Source organism: Giraffa tippelskirchi, chromosome 4, assembly GCF_054371585.1.
Source record: "Giraffa tippelskirchi isolate mGirTip1 chromosome 4, T2T-mGirTip1v1.2.pri, whole genome shotgun sequence".
NCBI classification, from domain to species: Eukaryota; Metazoa; Chordata; class Mammalia; order Artiodactyla; family Giraffidae; genus Giraffa; species Giraffa tippelskirchi.
Genome location: NC_137278.1, coordinates 210,678,157 through 210,695,919, shown reverse-complemented (window position 1 = coordinate 210,695,919; position 17,763 = coordinate 210,678,157). Strand labels below are relative to the sequence as shown.

Below are 17,763 nucleotides of genomic sequence, written 5' to 3'. Positions count from 1 at the left end.
TTGGGTGCTGAGACCCCTGGAATCTAGTCTCATATGTCCTCTGGAGGGGGCAGCTCTCTGATGCTTTCTAAGACCCTTCTGCTCACTGTCCAATTTATTTCTCACTCTGCGGTGAGGACAGCGTCGCTGGGCCATCACGGGGACTTAGTGGGAATGCCAGGTGGGATGGAGTGATAAACCACTCCTGTAAATCAATCTCTTGAAGTTTTAAGATTGCTTTTTCTACTTAATCCCAAGGAATTTCAAGTCAAAGCTCCCTTTAATGTGAGCTAGAACCGGAGCCAGGTACTTCAGGTCCAGGGCATACATTTATTGTCAATTTTTACTTATAGAAAAGATGGTGGCACAGAAGGAGCAAATAATAATAAACTACACAGTTTCCTTTATTATAAATTCCACATGGACAGTTGATTCTCATGGAAGGCTTTCACTGGTTCTTGCTGGTCTTGTATGAGAAGCCAACTAGAATTGCAACAGATGACTGAGACTAGGTCCGGGAGGAAAGCTGGCTGATATTTTCGTTTGCATTGTGAGTAACATATAAGATAAAAGCGAGGTAACCAAGACCACTGGCCAGTGACTGGAAGAACTCCTTTCTGAAGCTGGAGGCTCACGTTCGGGTACTGGAGGGATCTTTCTCATCTTCTATGCGATACCCTGCACAGCAGCTACAAGCACACACGCTTTATTCCGCTCCTCTGAACCCTGGGCGTTCTCTCCATCATACTTCTAAACAGACCACAAAATGGCAAACTGCCTGGATCTGTGGCATTTGCCAATTTCCATGGTGTGAATATTCACACCACAGCGGATTTCAAAATATAAACCTGACTCCATTCTTACGGCAGCCAGTAAGTAAGGATGGGGGGAAGGGATAGTCAGGGAGCTTGGGGTGGACGTGCGCACACGGCTGTATTTAACATGCACAACCAGCGAGGGCCTACTGTACGGCATAGGGAACTCTGCTCAATTTTATGTGACAGTCTGGGTGGAAGGGGAGTTTAGGGGAGAATGGATACCTGTGTATGTATGCCTGAGTCCCTTTGCTGTCCACCTGAAACTATCACAACATTGTTAATCAGCTATACTCTAATACAAAATAAAAAGTAAAACAATGTGATTTCCTTGAGTGGCAAGGGGAGGTAGTGTTTGGAAGTGATGCTGTGTCCATATGGTTATACTGCGATCCACTGCACAGGAAAAGCAGATGTAAACAAGAGTTCAGGAGTGAAAATCCCACTGACATGCAGTGAAGCCATTAGGAGGTGCTGAGTAAGCTATTAGGAGGAGCTATTAAGTATCCATTGTCCTTATCTAATGTACTTGACAGTAAGTTGCTTCATCATGTCCGACTCTGCAACCAAATGGACTGTAGCCCGCCACGCTCCTCTGTCTGTGAAATTCTCCAGGCAAGAATACCCGAGCGGATTGCCACGTCCAGGGGATCTTTCAGACCCAGGGATCGAACTCACGTCTCCTCTGCCTCCTGCACTGCAGAGAGAATCTTTACCGCTGAGCCACCGGGAAAGCAATGCCTGTTGTCTTGGCTTCCTAGGGCCGCCTTAAATGACAACAAACAGGCTGGCTTACAATGACAGACGCTTCTGAAGGCCACAAGTCTGAAATCGGGGTGTTGGCAGGGCCGTGCCCCCCCCCGTCCTCCCCACCGTGGGGGGAGTCCTGCCTGTTCCTCCGGCTTCTGGAGCTCCAGGTGTCTGTGGCTGCATCACGCCACCCTTGCCTCCGTCTTCACATGGTCGCCTCCTCTGAGCATCTGAATCCCAAGTCTCCTTCTGCCTTTCTCTTACGAGCCCACCACCTGCTCAAATCTAGCGTGACCTCATCTCAGGAGCCTTAACTTAATACATCTCCAAGACCCTTGTTCTAAACAAGCAAACTCACATGACCAGGCTCCAAGGGTCCACAGTTCAACCCACTGCACCTATATCTAAGCAACCATCTCATAACACGCCTGAAAAATTAACAACCTTCTCTCATAAGCCAGTGTGAGCCAGCCGCGGAACGCCCCCGGGAAGGGCGTCCTCTCCCATCGCACGTCCAGTGAAAATAAAGTGAAGCCCATTTGTCCTCTCACTCCATCACATGTTAATAATTACTAGACCCCTAGGTGCCCACCAGGCAGGGGGGCTGGCTGGAGGCCCCTCACCCCGAGTACCTGCTCCCCGACCGCCCCATTGGATCTGGCGGGAGCAGGTGGTGGGCGCTGTCCTCCAGGGAGGAGGTGGACGGCGTCAGTGGGCTGGAGGGAGTTCCCCAGCAGCGGCAGTTGGGTCAGAGCCCAGAGAACAGGCAGGGCTCTGGTGGGAGGCGCAGTGCCCCTGACCACCGCGTCTCTGGAGCATCACTGCTCGTTCACCTTGAAGATGGCCAAGCTGGTGGCAGTTCCAAAGGGCGGGAGGCAGTTGGGCCACATCCTCCAGACCTCCCTGCAGCCGGCCTGCAGGGCGGATGTCGCTGAATGGGGCACCGTCCTGGCTGCAGCTGGCAGCCTGGCTCCCCGGGCGCCCACTGAGCTGGTGGTGGTGGGCTCCAGGCCTGAGTCATCGCTGGTGAGAAACTGGGGGAAAGGCAGGGAAATTGTCCAACCCGGTGACATTTTCCTTGACGGGGGAATCAGCAACTACAGGGCTTCTGCCAGTGTCTGAAAAGGAAAGCAGGTGGGAGCTGCAGGGAGGACGGGCCTGCGTGCTGGGCGAACGGGTTCTGCTGCAGGACAGGCCGGGACCTGCCCGAGGGCTCATCCTGGACCTTGCCCTCCTCTCCCACCAGGTTCTGCTGTGCTCGCTCCTTCCAGGGAGCGCCAGAGGACTGAAAGGGGAAAGGCATGAGAATAACATGCCCCCAAAGTCAGGGTGATCGGACTTGCTGGACACCAGAACTGAGAGGATGGGGTCAGGCAGAGCTGGCCGGGGGTCGGGTCAGGAGCTTCACAGTCTAGTCCCAGGCTGGGGTCTCCAGGCAAGCTGTGTTCCGTGTGTCACGCACCCTGGCAGGTGGCCCGGCCCTCCCCACGGCTCCGACAGGAGCCAGGAGAGCGGAAGCCCAGGGGCCCTCCCCAGCTCCCACCTGCAGCAGGTGGGCTGGGGTCTGCTGGAGGTGGGCATCACGTCCCACAGAGTCAGCATAGGGGTGCTGCGGAAGTCACCCCACAGGGCGCGGGCACAGGACGCCCCTCGAGGAGCCACCAGCAGCTTCCTCCCCACATCGGAGGGGCGAAAGTACCGCCCACCCATGAGGTTGTTGTTGAAGCTGAAATATGTCAAAGCATGTCCAGGTAAGCACCACCCACTTCAAATGCCAGCACAGGGGCTGGAGCCAAGGTCTCCCATGTCTAAATTCTGTGTTCTTCCCACCAACAAAAATAGTGTCTGGTAAAAACAAAACAAAACACGTTGTTTGATCCTAAAAACCCAAGATTACTTTGCCCGGAGCCCAATCCTGCCCACACCTGGTCCCCGTCCATCCACGGTGGGGGTGGCCCAGCTAAGCTCTGGTTGAGTCCAACACTTAGAACTAATGAAACAGCAATTCCTCAACACAAACGTGCATTTCCTTCTCACAACTGCTTTTGGATGGAGAACCATTGAGTCTCAACCTGTTGCCTCTCATTGTTTGATGGGCTGATTCACCCTTGGTTTGAGGCCCTAAGGACATTCTTGCCCAGTTCCCGGATAAGTGGTTATCATCGACCAAAGAATGTAAGGTCGGTTTTCCAGTGCAGTGCCTTGATGTTTTGAGTTTGTCTGATTGCTGTGTGTGTGGTATTTCTGAAGGAACTGACCGCTTTTCACTAGATTGAGCACCTCCCTAAAAGCCATTGCCTGATAAGCACTCCTCAAGGAGCTGCTACATGCAAGCTGGGGTGTGAAGGGCGCCTGGGGCCTGTGCCCCACCCTCTCGACCTCACAGAGGGCATGTGCCACATGGGGAAAGCATGCCCGTGATTGCCACTTTGCCCTGGAATAGCAGCCCAGTCAGGTGGGCTTTGGAGTGAACCGAGGACCAGGCTTTTCCTAGACCTCTCTCTCTCCGCTCCCTAGAGCTGTCTTGCTGGGGTTGCACAGTGAGAGACAGGTTGGACGAGGCCTACAGGTCTGTTTGCAGAGGGATTTCCATCCTGGGCCACTGAGTGTGGACCATGTGTCATGGGAGATGGAGCCTTGTCATTTGGGGGAAGGGTGTCGAGTTGCCCTTGCTCTCAATGATTCAGTTGGAAGTCTGGAGGCAGGGGGATGTCCACAGTGACCCACCAAAGGCACGTCTGACCTGAGGGGCAGGGGCACCAGTCAGCGGCTCTGGGGTTCACTGTTAGCAGCTCTGGCCAATGTGGCTCTCGCTTCGGGCTGACAGCGCCGCCTGAGGAACTGGCCTGGATCTCACCAAGGCCAGTCCTGGTCCGAGTCTCTTGCCAGAGTCCAGCGATCGGTCTTCACGGGGCACAGAGTTTCCCTGGAGTCTCTGTCCCCACCTGAGATGCTCTGTCAACAGGGAAAGTGTCAATAAATAGACGATAAATGTAAAGCGAGTCCCAGAGCCTGCACTCCGTAATCTAACAAAGTTTTAATCTCACGTCTGTCTCACGAGCTGCGAGGTATTTTGGCCATGATTTATCTTTTGATTTTCTTAAAGAAGTTGCTCGCAAATATGTTCGTGCTTCAGAAGAGCCACAGACACAAAAATGCAATCTTTATTACAGCACATCATTTTATTTCCTGCCGTGTGAGAAAGATTCAAGGCAGAAATTGTGATTGTCCGGTTATTTTTACATTCAAATAAATGGCAGATCAGCCTGTCAGGACAGCATGTCCTGTCTTAAGCATTTAGCTCATTCTTACAGAAATCAGGGAGCCAGCTGTCTTGGGAGTATTTGGACACACGCCTCTCACGTGGCCTCAGGACAACACCTGGTAGCTTTGCATCCTGCCGTCTTCCTGGACCAGGTCAGCATCAGGACCAGGAAGCTGGCAGCCAAGGCTGGATGCGAAGGCTGTGAGGCAGCGGTGCTGAGACGGGACCCAACCAGAGAGCTGCCCTCAGCACTGCCCTCGCCCTCTACTTCTCGGTCAAGCTTCTACCCATGACGGACGCGGACCTCAAGGTCACGGTGGCCTGGGAGCTCCCAGGACGGGGGAGGCAGCAATCAGTCAGGATGCTCTGAGGATCCTGGAACCTCGCTGTGTCTTGAAGATGCTGAGAAATGACTTAGAATGAGAAGGGTGGGAGAGGGCAGGGGGCACCCTGAGGAAGGGGCCCTGGGGGAGCAAAGGCATGGAGGTCTGCACGAAAGGAAAGCTGGCGCCATAGTCAGTTGGTGCCGGGGAGCAGACGGAGGCCGTGCCGTGGTAACGAGAGCATCTACCGTGGGCCTGTGCTGGCCGTGGTCCGAGTCGCTGACCCCGGCGCCGTCATGTGGGGAGGCTGCCGTCCCGTTTACTGAGGCCCAGGGCCGCCCCGCGGGGTGCCCGGACTCAGTGTCCAGGCAGCAGCAGCAGAGCTGGGGTTGGAGCTGCGTGCTTCCCACCCTCCAGAATGCAGGAAACTTCTGTGCGGGGAGGAGCAGGGGGACGCAGCTGGGGCAGGATTGGGGCATCTCACAGCCTCAGCCCAGCTCCCCCGAGGCTGTCTTCCTATGCGGCCCCATCTCATTGGTGGGACCACCGACCCCAGCCTGGAAACCACTCTGGGGTCTTCTCCCCCTCACCGGCCCCTCCTTCCCAGCCCAGTGACCACCAGGCTCTGCTTCGTGTCTCCGAGCCCTTGCAGCCCCACCACCTCATCCTGGCGTTGCTGTCATCACTCTGCGTTCCCGTGAAAGGCTGACGACACTGGCTCCATCCCAGCGGGCTCTTCTGAGGGTAACACAAAGCAGCCTGCAATTGGAGGCTGGCCCAGGGCACCCTCTCACGCAACGTCCTGTGCCAGGCTGGACGTCCGTGTGTCCTCTTTGCCACTAGCTTGTGTTCCCAGCCCCTCTTGTGATCAGTGGACCGTGCGATTGAGCGATTTAGGACTGACCTCCCCCCCGCAAACACTCCTGTGATCTGTGCTCCTTCCTTTGTTGCCATTTTGACAGCCAGGTGAAGAGAACAGAGAACATTGAGCCCCTAGGATGCTGGTGTCTCAAGAAAAAAGGAGGCTTCACCCACGGGTGTCTACATGGAGACCTTGCAGCCATCACCACTGGCCCACTGTGGACCAGGGAAGGATGGACCCACTGTATAATGAGACAGCATCACTAGTAGCATCATCATCATCACCCTCTTTACGTTTTAATGTAAGCATGTATTTCTTTCACCAGGAAAAGTAATACATTAAAATGGAATACACATATATTTGCAAGAAGTTTGGATTTGGCATTGAGGTGCTCAAGGATAACAGAGAAAAGATAATTGACAAAAAAGAGAGCAGTGATTACTTCTCTGTAAACACTCACATTCATTCCAGTTATGTTAGAATTAATGATCAATAGGAAAACTACAATAGCAACTTTGCCAAAAACCAACTGACAATATACATGTGGGTCTATGCCTGGTCTCTGTTCTGTTCCACTTGTCTATTGGTCTCTACCTGAACCTGAATCACATTGTCCTGATGAATGTAGCTTTACATTAAATTTCAAAATAAGATAGTATAAAAATCCTCCAAATATGTTATTTTTTAAAAATTTCACCAGCTATATAGATCTTTATATTTCTACGTATAGTTTGGCTTCAACCTGTCAATTTCTGTTTAAAATATTGATTGTAATTACTTTATTTTTTATTTGGCTGCACAGCACAGCTTGTGGGATCTTTGTTCCCTGGCCAGGGATTGAGCTCAGGATGTCAGCAATGAAAGCCTAGAAATCACTGGACCTCCAGGGAATTCCCAATTGGGATTACTTTAAATTTATTGATCAACTAGAGAAAGTTTTCATTTTAACAATGTTTGCTGATTTTTCTAGATATAGTATCATTAGGGATTTTCATTTAATTTAGCTTTCATCAGATAAACTCTGTAGGATTTGATTCAGTTGACATGTATTGTGACCAGTTCATGGGCCTGCATCAGGTCTGTGTTGGTGAGTGTGTTCTGCACACTTGAAAAGAGCGTGTGTTTTGCCGTTGCTGGGTGCAGACCCTACAGACATCAGGCAGGTTTGGGGGTAACGGTGCTGTTCAGGTCCTCTCTGTCTCCAATGGGTGTTCTGTTTTACACTATCAATCGCTGAGAGAAGGTGTTAGTTTCCAACTATTGTTATGGAGCTGCCTTTTTCTGTCTTGCTTTCTGTCAATTTTTGCCTCATTTATTTTGAAGATCCGTCATTAGATGCATGCACATCAGATTTTGGTTTGTGTTTTTTAAAGTCTTAATGAATTTTTCCTGTTTCCACTATGAAACAATCCTCTTCATTTCTATAATATCCCCTGTCTTGAAGTCTGCTCTGCCTGATATGAATGTCGTTGCACAAATATCTCTTGCTTATTGCTTGTACGTCAGGCCTTTTGACATCCTTTTTCATCCTATCTGTGTGTTTCCATGTGGAACATCCCTTTTCTAGACAGCCTATGCATAGCTTGCTGTTTTTATCTAGTCTGGTAGACTATGACTGGATTCTTTGATCCGTTTACATTTAATGTAACTGTAAATATGTTTGGTTGTGTCACCATCTTGCAATTTGTTGTCTGTCTCCCCCTGCTCTCTGCCTCTTGTCTCTTTCTTTCCTGTTTTCTTTGGTTTAGTCAAATATACATTTATTTTTGTATTCTATTCTATGCCCTCAATTGGCTTTCTGTCATACCTGTTTTTTTCTCTCTTACTGCTTGCTCTAGAGATTGCAACACTCATTTTTAATTTATCATAATTTATCTGAATTAAAGTATGCAAGAGCCTTCTAGTCAGCCTTCCTGCCTATTGTGTTCTTTTTGTTGTATATATTATTTGCATAAGGCTTCCCTGGTGGCTCAGATGGTAAAGCGTCTGCCTGCAATGTGGGAGACGAGGGTTCAATCCCTGGGTCGGGAAGATCCTCTGGAGAAGGAAATGGCAACCCTCTCCAGTACCCTTGCCTGGAAAATCCCATGGATGGAGGAGCGTTGTATGCTACAGTCCATGGGGTCGCAAAGAGTTGGACACGACTGAGCGACTTCACTTTCCTTATTTTCCTTTATTTGCATATATGGAATAAACATTTAAATAGATCATTATATGTCCCTTGAACTGTAAGGAGATCAAACCAGTCAATCCTAAAGGAAATCAACCCTGAATATTGATTGGAAAGACTGATGCTGAGGCTGAAGCTCCAATCCTTTGGCCATCTGATGTGAAGAGCTGACTCATTGTAAAAGACCCTGATGCTGGGAAAGATTGAAGGCAGGAGGAGAAGGGGACGACAGAGGATGAGATGGTTGGATGGCATCACCGACTCAGTGGACATGAGTTTGAGTAAGCTCCAGGAGTTGGTGATGGACAAGGAGGCCTGGTGTGCTGCAGTCTATGGGGTTGCAAAGAGTCAAACACAACTGAGCGACTGAACTGAACTGTTGTTAAAAAGGTTGTCTTTATAATTATCTAGATACTTATCTTTACAATTGGTCTAAAGTTTATAAGATTTATAGATGGGAAGATTAGTCCAGCATCATGACCTTCATCATTACCAGAAGCCAGAAGTCATATAATCTGTTCTAGTATGAGTCACCTTAAAGCATTGATATATTTTTCTATGAGTCACTGAATTTCCCCAATATTTACATTTCTGCTTCTTAAGGGCACCTACACTAACTTGAACAATGTAGTCAGAGTCTTTTTTTATAACAACTTTATTGAGATATGACAAAAAATCACTCCTTTAAAATCTGCAATTCAGTGGATTTTAGTAAATTTTCAGAGTATGTAACCATCACCACCATCTCCTTTAGAGCATTTTCATCACCTCCAAAGGGAACTTTGTGCCCATTAGCCATTGCTCCCCCTTCTCGCTCAACCCCAACCCCTGGCAACCACTATACCTACTCTCTGTGCATATCTGCATATTCTGAACATTTTGTATAATTAGAGTTATATGCTATGTGACCTTCTGTGACTGTCTTCTTTACTTAGCATAATGTGTTCAAGATTCATTCATGTTGTAGTAATAATAAGCTTCACTACTTCAGTCCTTTTCACGGCCAAGTGCTATTCCATTGCATGGACTTCAGCTGACCCAGGGAGCATCAGCAAACCCACGTATATGATCGCCTGCTCTGATAGCTCTTTAGGTGTAATAAAGCTGCCGCTTCTGTTGCAGCCATCTGAATTCCAAACCTCTCTCTAACTTGAATCACAACAAGGGTGAGGATAATAGAGTATATTTGATAAGACTCTTCTCTGTGACATGAAGTAATGATGGTAACATGATAACATCCATCGTATCTGAAAGATGGGTTCTTGGGTTCACGTTACAATCTTTACAGTAATTTTATGTATGGTGGGAATAATTTTTACTGAAATTATTTTAGTGGACTTGACTCTGACAAGGAAAGATTACAGGCACATTAAGAAATATCCCATTTAATTGTGTTAATGCAATTTTAAAATTCAGCTCATGGATTTATAGCTCCCTGAAGGGTGAGAAAGGTAAAGAAATACATGAGACTAGACATAGCAAATTTATTCTGCAGAATAATGCTGGTTTCCTTACACTGGAAAATCAAAGCTAAGGTCACATTGATGTGCTTGGAGCCAGGGAGGTAAGTGTTGATTATCAAAGTGTGTGTCACAAAACTGAGATAATTTGGTGCTGATCCACACAACCTAGAAAGACAAAGATATTGATTTGTAGAATGGTCAATATTTTCTCCCTATAAAAGAAGAGGAATTGAGCCAATTGTAAATAAATTCTCACACTTCTCAAAGAAGCCACTGGAAGATGGGTCATCTGAGTTTGATGTGCCGGTCAGGGGAGGGGGAGCAGGGCATGGCAGCTGTATTTCTGTGGGACACAGAGAAGGCTTGGGACCTGGCCATGGACATCACTGTGTGGTGACCAAGTGACCTGCAGGGGCCCTCTGGGTGGAGTTCTGAACTTGTCCCTTGGCCAAGAGCAAATGGGTGCAAAAATCTCAAAAGGGCAGAGGAGAGACTGGCCTGGGTGGGCTTGTTCCTGCCCACTCTGACCACTCGCTCTCAGCACCTGTGGACAGCATCCTCGGGCCCAGCCCTGTGGGGAGCCTACAGCCTGAGTCCTCACGTGTGATGGACCAGGTCCTTACGCTCCTGAGGACATTCTATCTTTGGGCCTAGAGTGGAAGAACTGGGGTGCGGGCGCCAGCGCCCTTCTACCTCTTTACAGCTCCCAACACAAATAACAGCGCTCTTTCCTCTCTTTTTTGTTTCACAGTGGGATTCACTCTGTTCTTATTGCTAGATTTAATTTTTTAGGGGAAAGACTTTACTGATGCCCTAACACTGAAAATGTATAAATGTAGTTTCCAAAATTTTATCCTGAGGGTTTCTGTTTTCATTTCAATTTGTTTTTGTGTGTGGTGTGGAGGCAGAGCTCAGCTTTATTTTCTTCTATTTGGATGATAAACCATCATTTTTATACTGATTTAAAGGATTTTCTTGGTTTTATATTAAATTCCTCAAAATACTGTGTTCTATTTCTGAATGTCCTTCCGGCCCACTCACCTCTCTGTGCCTATTTTTAGGCCATTTTGGAATTTTGGTGATGACAATGGCTTTGTAGCGAGCATCTGGTATGTGGAGGACTTTCTCATTTTTTTTTGTCATTTAGTCTCTTAGCTAACTTTCAACGTTTATTGTGCCATGTGAATTTTGTAATTGCTGTATTCTAATTTTTTTTTAAAGAGAGCTTGAAATACATTCGTGTTCATTCTTGTTATCTTTCATTCTCCACCGTTTATGGGTTCTCACCAGGTTCCAGGCCTACTTCAGACGCTGGGGTTCAGGTCGAGAGGGGACAGATGGCCCTGGTGGTGCTCACATCACGGCTGGAAAGGAAAATGACCAGGGGGATGAGTAGGAGGCGCGTCGTGTTAAAATTCCGAGAGCAGTGAAGCGGGTAGAGGGAGTGAGGGGTGAGGTCATCCTTTGTCCTCAGCCCTAAAGATGGTCCTAAACTCCAGAAAGGAGGGGCCTCATCAAGGGCCACAGAGCACACTCTGCCCCTCTGGTTTGACAACCACAAGTTAGGGTGAACAGGTATGTTATCCACCAGGGCTGCTGAAACAAAACACCATGAACGGGGGGGCTTAGAACAACAAAGTGTCTTGTCCCCTGGTTCTGGGGGCTAGAAGTCCAACCTCAAGGTGTCGGGAGGACGCCACGCCCTCCGAAACCCTAGGGGGTAGGGTCCTTCCTGCCCCCTTCCAGCTTCCCTGCTGCCAACAATCGTGGGTGTGTTTCAACTCACAGACACAGCCCTGCCGTTCTCCACCCTCACCTTCTTCCCCGTGTGTGTCCAAATTCCCTCTTTTCTCAGGACACAGTCTTATGGGATTAGGGTTCACCCTCATGATCTCAGCGTAGCTTGGTTTCCTTTGTAAAGGCATGATTTCCAAGTGAGGCATGTCCAGCAGTCCCTGGGGTCAGGGCTCCAACGTACCTTTTTGGGACACAAAATTTAATCCCTAACAGTAGGGTTTTGCTGGGCATGCAGAATTCACCTGCTTTTCAAATATAGAATCTGTGTCAGATGTGTAAAATGACAAGAAGGCCCCTCCTCATCTGTCGGAGGTCTGTGCATCCCAGGGTCCCTTGTTCACTCTCAAGGTCAGTGCCACGGTCTGCAGAGGCCAAGCCTCCAGACGCCTCCCGCCACGTCCCCATAATGACACCCAAGGCCCGCTGTCCACTCATGTCTACATATCCAGTAAAGTTATTTTCCCTTTCTACCTTCTTTGGATTTATCACGTTCTTTTTCTCATTTTTCAGGAGGACACAGCAGTCATTAATTTTAACGTTTTTCCTTTGTCGAATGTGTTCACGTGAAGGTATAAATTTCCTTCCAATTCCTGCTGTAACAGCACCATGCAGGTTGTGATAAGTAGCACTTTCATTACTTTTTTAGCTTCGAGTATGTTCTCTTTTCCCCTCACATATTTCCCTTCACCCACAAATCATTTGGCAATGCATTTTTATCGAACCGCCGTCAGGGACGATGATCTGCATGATATTGATCTTCTAGTAGCTTTGAGACTTCACAGGGATGGGGACATGGGCGAGGTTTGTAAGTGCCATGGCTCCTGGAGGAGAGGATGTTTCACTGGGCTGTGGAAGGTGTGGCTCAGTCATCAGCATCCTTATTACGATGCCCTTCCAGTCTTCCGTGTCAGGGGCTTGGCAGGCTCTTCTGTAAAGGGCAGAGGGTAATATTTCCAGCTCCTTGTCCCTGTGGTCCAATTACCCCTTTCTTTCACTGTAACTTGAAAACAATCACGGGCAACACTACCTAAATGAGGGTATTGTGCTCCAATAAAACTTTATTAACGACAACAGACTTGTTCTGTGTCCTTAAGGATGTTCCGTCTGCTCGATCTGCTACCTGTTAGCGGTGCGTTCAAATCAACCATGATGGGGTGTGCCTGTCTCAGAATCTCCTATAGCTCCACATGGATCTGCTGTAGCTGTTTCAAGGCTATATTATCAAGTGCATAGTGGTTCAGGTTTATTGTCTTATCCTCCTGAATTAATCCTCCAGTCATTGTCCAGTAGCCCTCTTCATTCACAATGATAGTTTTAGCCCTAAGGTTGGTTTTATGTGGTATCAGTATACTTACTCTAGCTATTCTGGCTTTGATCTTGATTTTATGTTTGGTCTGGTGTTGGGTTATTGCTGTTCCCACACTGTCAGCCATTCATTGTCTCCAGGACCTTCCAGACACTTGTGAACAGCATGTGTGGACGCCAGCTTTGATTTTTCCCTTAGGACTTTATATTAGGAGGGGCTTCCCTCATAGCTCAGTTGGCAAAGAATCCCCTGCAATGCAGGAGACCCTGGTTTGATTCCTGGGTCAGGAAGATCCGCTGGAGAAGGGATAGGATGCCCACTCCAGTATTCTTGGGCTTTCCTTGTGGCTCAGCTGGTAAAGACTCCGCTTGCAATGCGGGAGACCTGGGTTCTATCCCTGGGTTGGGAAGATACCCAGGAGAAGGGAAAGGCTTAACTCCAGTATTCTGGCCTGGAGAATTCCATGGGGTCACAAAGAGTCTGACACGATGGAGCGACTTCGACTTATACTGGGAGTTCAGCCCTTCTGCATGAATGTAAGTGACTGACATATTGGGGTTCATGTTTACCTTTCTAGTTTATGCTTCCTGTTTGCCGTGGTTTTCTTTAGTTTCTTAATTTCCTCTCTCTTTTCTGTGTGTTGGTTTTATTGAGTTGTCTCATTTCCTTCCTTTTTGTTTAAGATTTAAGCGTTATACATTTTGTTTTATTTTTTTTTAATTGATGGTTATCCTTAACACTTCACCACTTCCAGGCTTAGTACAGTCCAAAGTTGAGCAGTATCCCTTCCCTCCTCCAAAAGTACAGGGGTGTCAGGCAGCCTTGACCGTGAGCCAGCGCCCCATCTCTCACCTTCGGTGCTGATAGTCTTTGTCACACCTGGTGTGTTTGTGTGTTTCCGTTTTGTTTTAAAAGGTCCCTGAGCTGAGGCCGCCATGCACAATGCCTTTTAACCTGGTTTCCCGTAGGTGGTTAGAACTCCTCTCAGGACTAGGTGCTAACGCCTCTCTCACATTTGTGGTCACAGAGGCCAGCGCTCAGGCTCAGTCAGATTCAGTTCAGCTCCGTCACTCAGTCATGTCTGAATCTTTGTGACCCCATGGACTGCAGCACCCCAGGCCTGCCTGTCCGTTACCAACTCCCAGAGCTTGCTCAAACTCATGGCCGTGAATGGAGAAGGGAATGGCAAACCACTTCAGTACCCTTGCCTTGAGAACCCCATGAAGAGTATGGCAGGCGCTCAGCCTCCACGCCTGTAAATGGAGCTTCGAGGGGGAGGAGGGCAGAACTCGAGGCGGGGGGTTGGGTCTAGAAGCCCCCTCCCCTCCACGCCCGCTGCCCCATCTCATGCGCATCCTCAGGGCGCTTTATTTTTTATTCTAGGCTACTTGCCCTGGAAATATTACAAAACATTTTCATGTTTTCCTTCTTAGTGGATTAGCCTCAAAAGTATAATCCTGTTCCTAGGGAACATCTTTTTTCCTTTGCATTGCAGATATTGTGGATTCCTACATGGGATATTTTACTCTCCTTTGTTACCTCTCGGAAACTGCTGTCTGCTTGCGGGCTGGTATGTGATTCGACTCCTGGAACAACGCCTGGGGCTGACACGTGTGGTCTGGTGATGCTGTGCTGAGCTGGTGTGTCCACAGCCTGCCTCCCATCTTCTGCCCATGTGCAGCCGCTCCCGCACCAGTGGAATCACCGTGGAACCTCAGTAAACGCCTCTCCATCCCTCTCCACGTGATGGCCCTGGGTCTCCATCCACAAACTCTGATTCCCTTACCTCTTTGGGGTTGACCCTGCTCCCCTCGCTCCCACGGCTGAGTGTCCTGTGACAGCCAGACCTCCCCTCCCTGGCGAGACAGCCAAGGTGGTTCCCTGAGTCCCCTGGATGGAGCAGGATTAGCCATCTGCCGGGATGAGGCCACACCCTTATTCTAGCCCAGCCATGCCCCCCCCTTCAGGTGGTCCACCCTCTCAGGCCTCCGCTCACTCATCTTTGCAAGGGGGACAGATGGAGCCAGACCAAAGGGGGTTTGCTTTTGCAGGAAGGTCACAGGCTCCAGTAGAAGCAGGAAGCAGGAGCTTCCACGGGTGTGCAGCCCTTTCCCCTGCCTCCTTCTGGGGGTGAGGCCCGGCAGATGAGGGCGGGTCCAGCCCCACCCCAGTGTTGGCAGAGCTCTGCCGTCCCCATGCCAGAGCCCCATTGCCCACAGACCCCCGGCTGGATGACACGGCTCCACGAGCCATCTCCCTCTCCCGAGAAGTTTGTGGGAAATGGACCATCTCCCCAGATTGCCTTCTGACGTCCCAGCGAGCTGACATGGGTGTGCAGACTCCTTGCTCTGTCAACATTTGCTGAGATCTTTCTGATTTTTGAGTCTGCCTTTGGGTACCCACAGACGGGCGCCCTTGGGGGCCGGCAGGCAGAGGGGAGGCCTGTTTGCTCTCAGACTGGGCAACTTCTCCACTCCGCTGCTGTAATTAGATGTGAAAGAAAACGGGGATATGACATTTTCCATTTGAGCCCCGTTGGAAAGATGGCGAGCCAAGCACTTTGATGTCAGGGATGAAACGCAGGGTGGAAATGCAAATCCAAGAAGGTGTATGATTCGTAATGGGAGATGCATCTCCCCCCACGTCTCGGCCCCATGGGTCTCAGAAGGATATCTGCGGAGAGGGGAGCCATGGACCACGCTGCCTCCTCCCCAGGGGCGCCCTGGATTCCCCGCCCAGCTTGCATCTCCCTGCCTGGTGGGGCATCGCTTCTTCCAGCCCGGGGATCCCTGCTATCCTCCTGGATGCTCACCTCTCCCCCTTATAATAACAATTGCCCAGCTTTTTGCTCCACCCCATGGTCAACAAAGTGCCCTTCCAGCCACAGCTGCATCAGGAGACAAGGAAGGATGTCTCCCTGCCTCCCTCCTAGTTGAGGGTTTGTGGCACCTTCAGAAATTGACCCAATCCAGCCCCTGCCTGCCCTGTACCCATGCATCTGCCAGTCACACTCCACCTTTCCCCCGGGGGCAGACTGAGCAGGTAGACGGCTGCGGCCAATGGGACTACCTCAGTTGGGACTTGCAGACCCCGAAGGGTGATTCCGTCTGGACCTGCCTGTCCTTGGGCCTCTGCTCTGACATAAGAGCACCCTGGGCTGAGGGCCACCTTGGAGGATGAGGCGCTCGTGGGGCAGAGGCCCCCGAAAGGCCAGGCCCAGCCTGGACGACTCATCCTGGTGAGAAATGGTCAGTGTGTGCTGTTGTCCACCACGGGCAGTGGGGCGTTTACTGTCCCCCAGGCAGGTCTCAGAATGGGAGTGGTGTTGTCTGGTCCCCGTCCTTTCTACTTTCTTATCTCGGTTCTGGGAATGCAACTTGATTTAAATGTCAGTCATGCGCAGAGAGGAAAGAGACCGAGGTGGGGACCAGGTACGCAGGACGAGTGGCCTCTGTCAAGCTCCGGCCTTCTCAGAGTCTGCCTCTTCTTTCCAGTATGGGAAGCTGCTGGCTGGGTGTGAAGGTCGCAGCGCCATCGGGGATTGAGGGCGCGTGTGTCATCAGGAAACAACCTTCAAGAGTTTTGGGCAGCGTCGACCGCAGCTACACACACTCCAGGGACCTGGCATTCTCCCTGCTGTGTACACACTCACGGGAAATGCATACATGTCTCCACCATGAAGCATGGATCCGCGTGTCTCAACAGTGCTCTTTATAAAACCAGGAAACCAGGCACTCTCACCCTCCATTGACGTGATGTGTTCGTACAACGGGGTGCAGCAGAGCCGTGAGAATTCAACCACACACGTGTGTGAAGTCACTTCAGTCATGTCTGACTCAGTGACCCCATGGACTGTAGCCCACCAGGCTCCTCTGTCCGTGGGATTTTGCAGGCAAGAATACTGGAGTGGGGTGCCGTGCCCTTCTATAGTCAGCCCCTAGATACAGCTACACAGAAGACTCCGCACAGGAGCCCTGAGTGAAGTCAGCCTGACTAACACATCCGTCCTGCAGCCTCGCGCTGTGTAACGCTCAGACCCCGGGCGTGTGCTGAGTTTTGAGTCATTACAATGGGTGGGCTTGTAGGGGGGTGCCTGGATGGAGAGAGGGCCGCTTCTCAGATGCCATCAATTTTTGGTTTTTTTGGTCTGGCTGTGGTTGACGTGGGTGACCTGTTTATGAAAATTATTAGAGGGGGTCCTGGAGGCTCTGGGTGCTCTTTGGTGTCTATGCCGTACAGCAATTTGAAGTTAAAAAAAAAAGGGCCAAGTTTGGAATCAGAGAGCTGAGGTTCTAAAGCGGCCGCCACCTTCTTTCCTGGCAAGCCCAAGGAAGGTGGTGTCGTGGGAATCCCTAGACCAGTAGCCCGCACAGTGTTGGGGGGTCAGGAGGGCAGAGAAGAGAGCAGCTCCTGGGAGGTGCGTGGTGCCTGCAAACCTAGTGTGGGCTGTTTTCATTGGCGTTACGATTATTACTTGTCTTTGTTATGTACAAGAATCACATCTGGAAAGGCCACCATCCATGTAGGCTTGAGGTGTGGAAACAAATCAGTAATTTAGCATAAGCTCCTAAGTGTTTAGAGAAACGCAGATCATGCAAGACGGAAGAAGAGATTGATCTGGGGGCACCGGCCCCTCCTGGGAGGAGCCCAGAGTCCCCGTGGCCTTGGGAGGCTGCGGGACCACACGAGTTTCTTTTATGACCCCAAGGCCACTGGACCTCCGGGTCCTGACCTTGGCCATGAGCGAGGCAGGCCCGAGAAGAACTGCAACAACGCAGTTTCTAAGTCACAGGCTGTCTCCAATAGTTGCTTCATCTAAGGAGAGGCTGGACTTGGACCTGGAGGGAGGCATCTTCACTGCTGAGTTCACAGTGCCACCTTGCTCGGGCCCTGGGCGGTGGTCCTGCCATCGTCACTGTGTCTGGCGCCTGGTTGGAGGTCCTGCCATCTGTCCCCATGTCCGGCGGGGTCCCTGCTGGCAGCCCGGCCCACGAAGCCAAGCAGGAGCAGGTGCTTTGGGAGGACGGCGTCCG

General features: G+C 50.2%; 1 protein-coding gene across 12 annotated transcripts in view; it reads left to right on the top strand.

The window, feature by feature from the left end:
* LOC145544913 (uncharacterized) overlaps positions 1 to 16,622 on the top strand; it is a 36,626-nt gene extending 20,004 nt beyond the window's left edge. For 6 of the 12 annotated variants that reach the window (XR_014081718.1, XR_014081708.1, XR_014081709.1 and 3 more), the window contains one exon: positions 14,226 to 14,465. Coding sequence is in view for 1 of the 12 variants with exons in the window: in XM_081588299.1 (XP_081444425.1) it covers positions 14,226 to 14,300; positions 16,225 to 16,275 (126 nt within the window). In the remaining 11 variants the exon portion in view is untranslated. Of the gene's footprint in view, positions 1 to 1,330; positions 2,093 to 14,225; positions 14,466 to 16,224 lie in introns of those variants that run through there. The other 6 variants (XR_014081714.1, XR_014081705.1, XR_014081713.1 and 3 more) reach the window with 2 other exon arrangements.
* Positions 16,623 to 17,763: the final 1,141 nt, after the last annotated feature.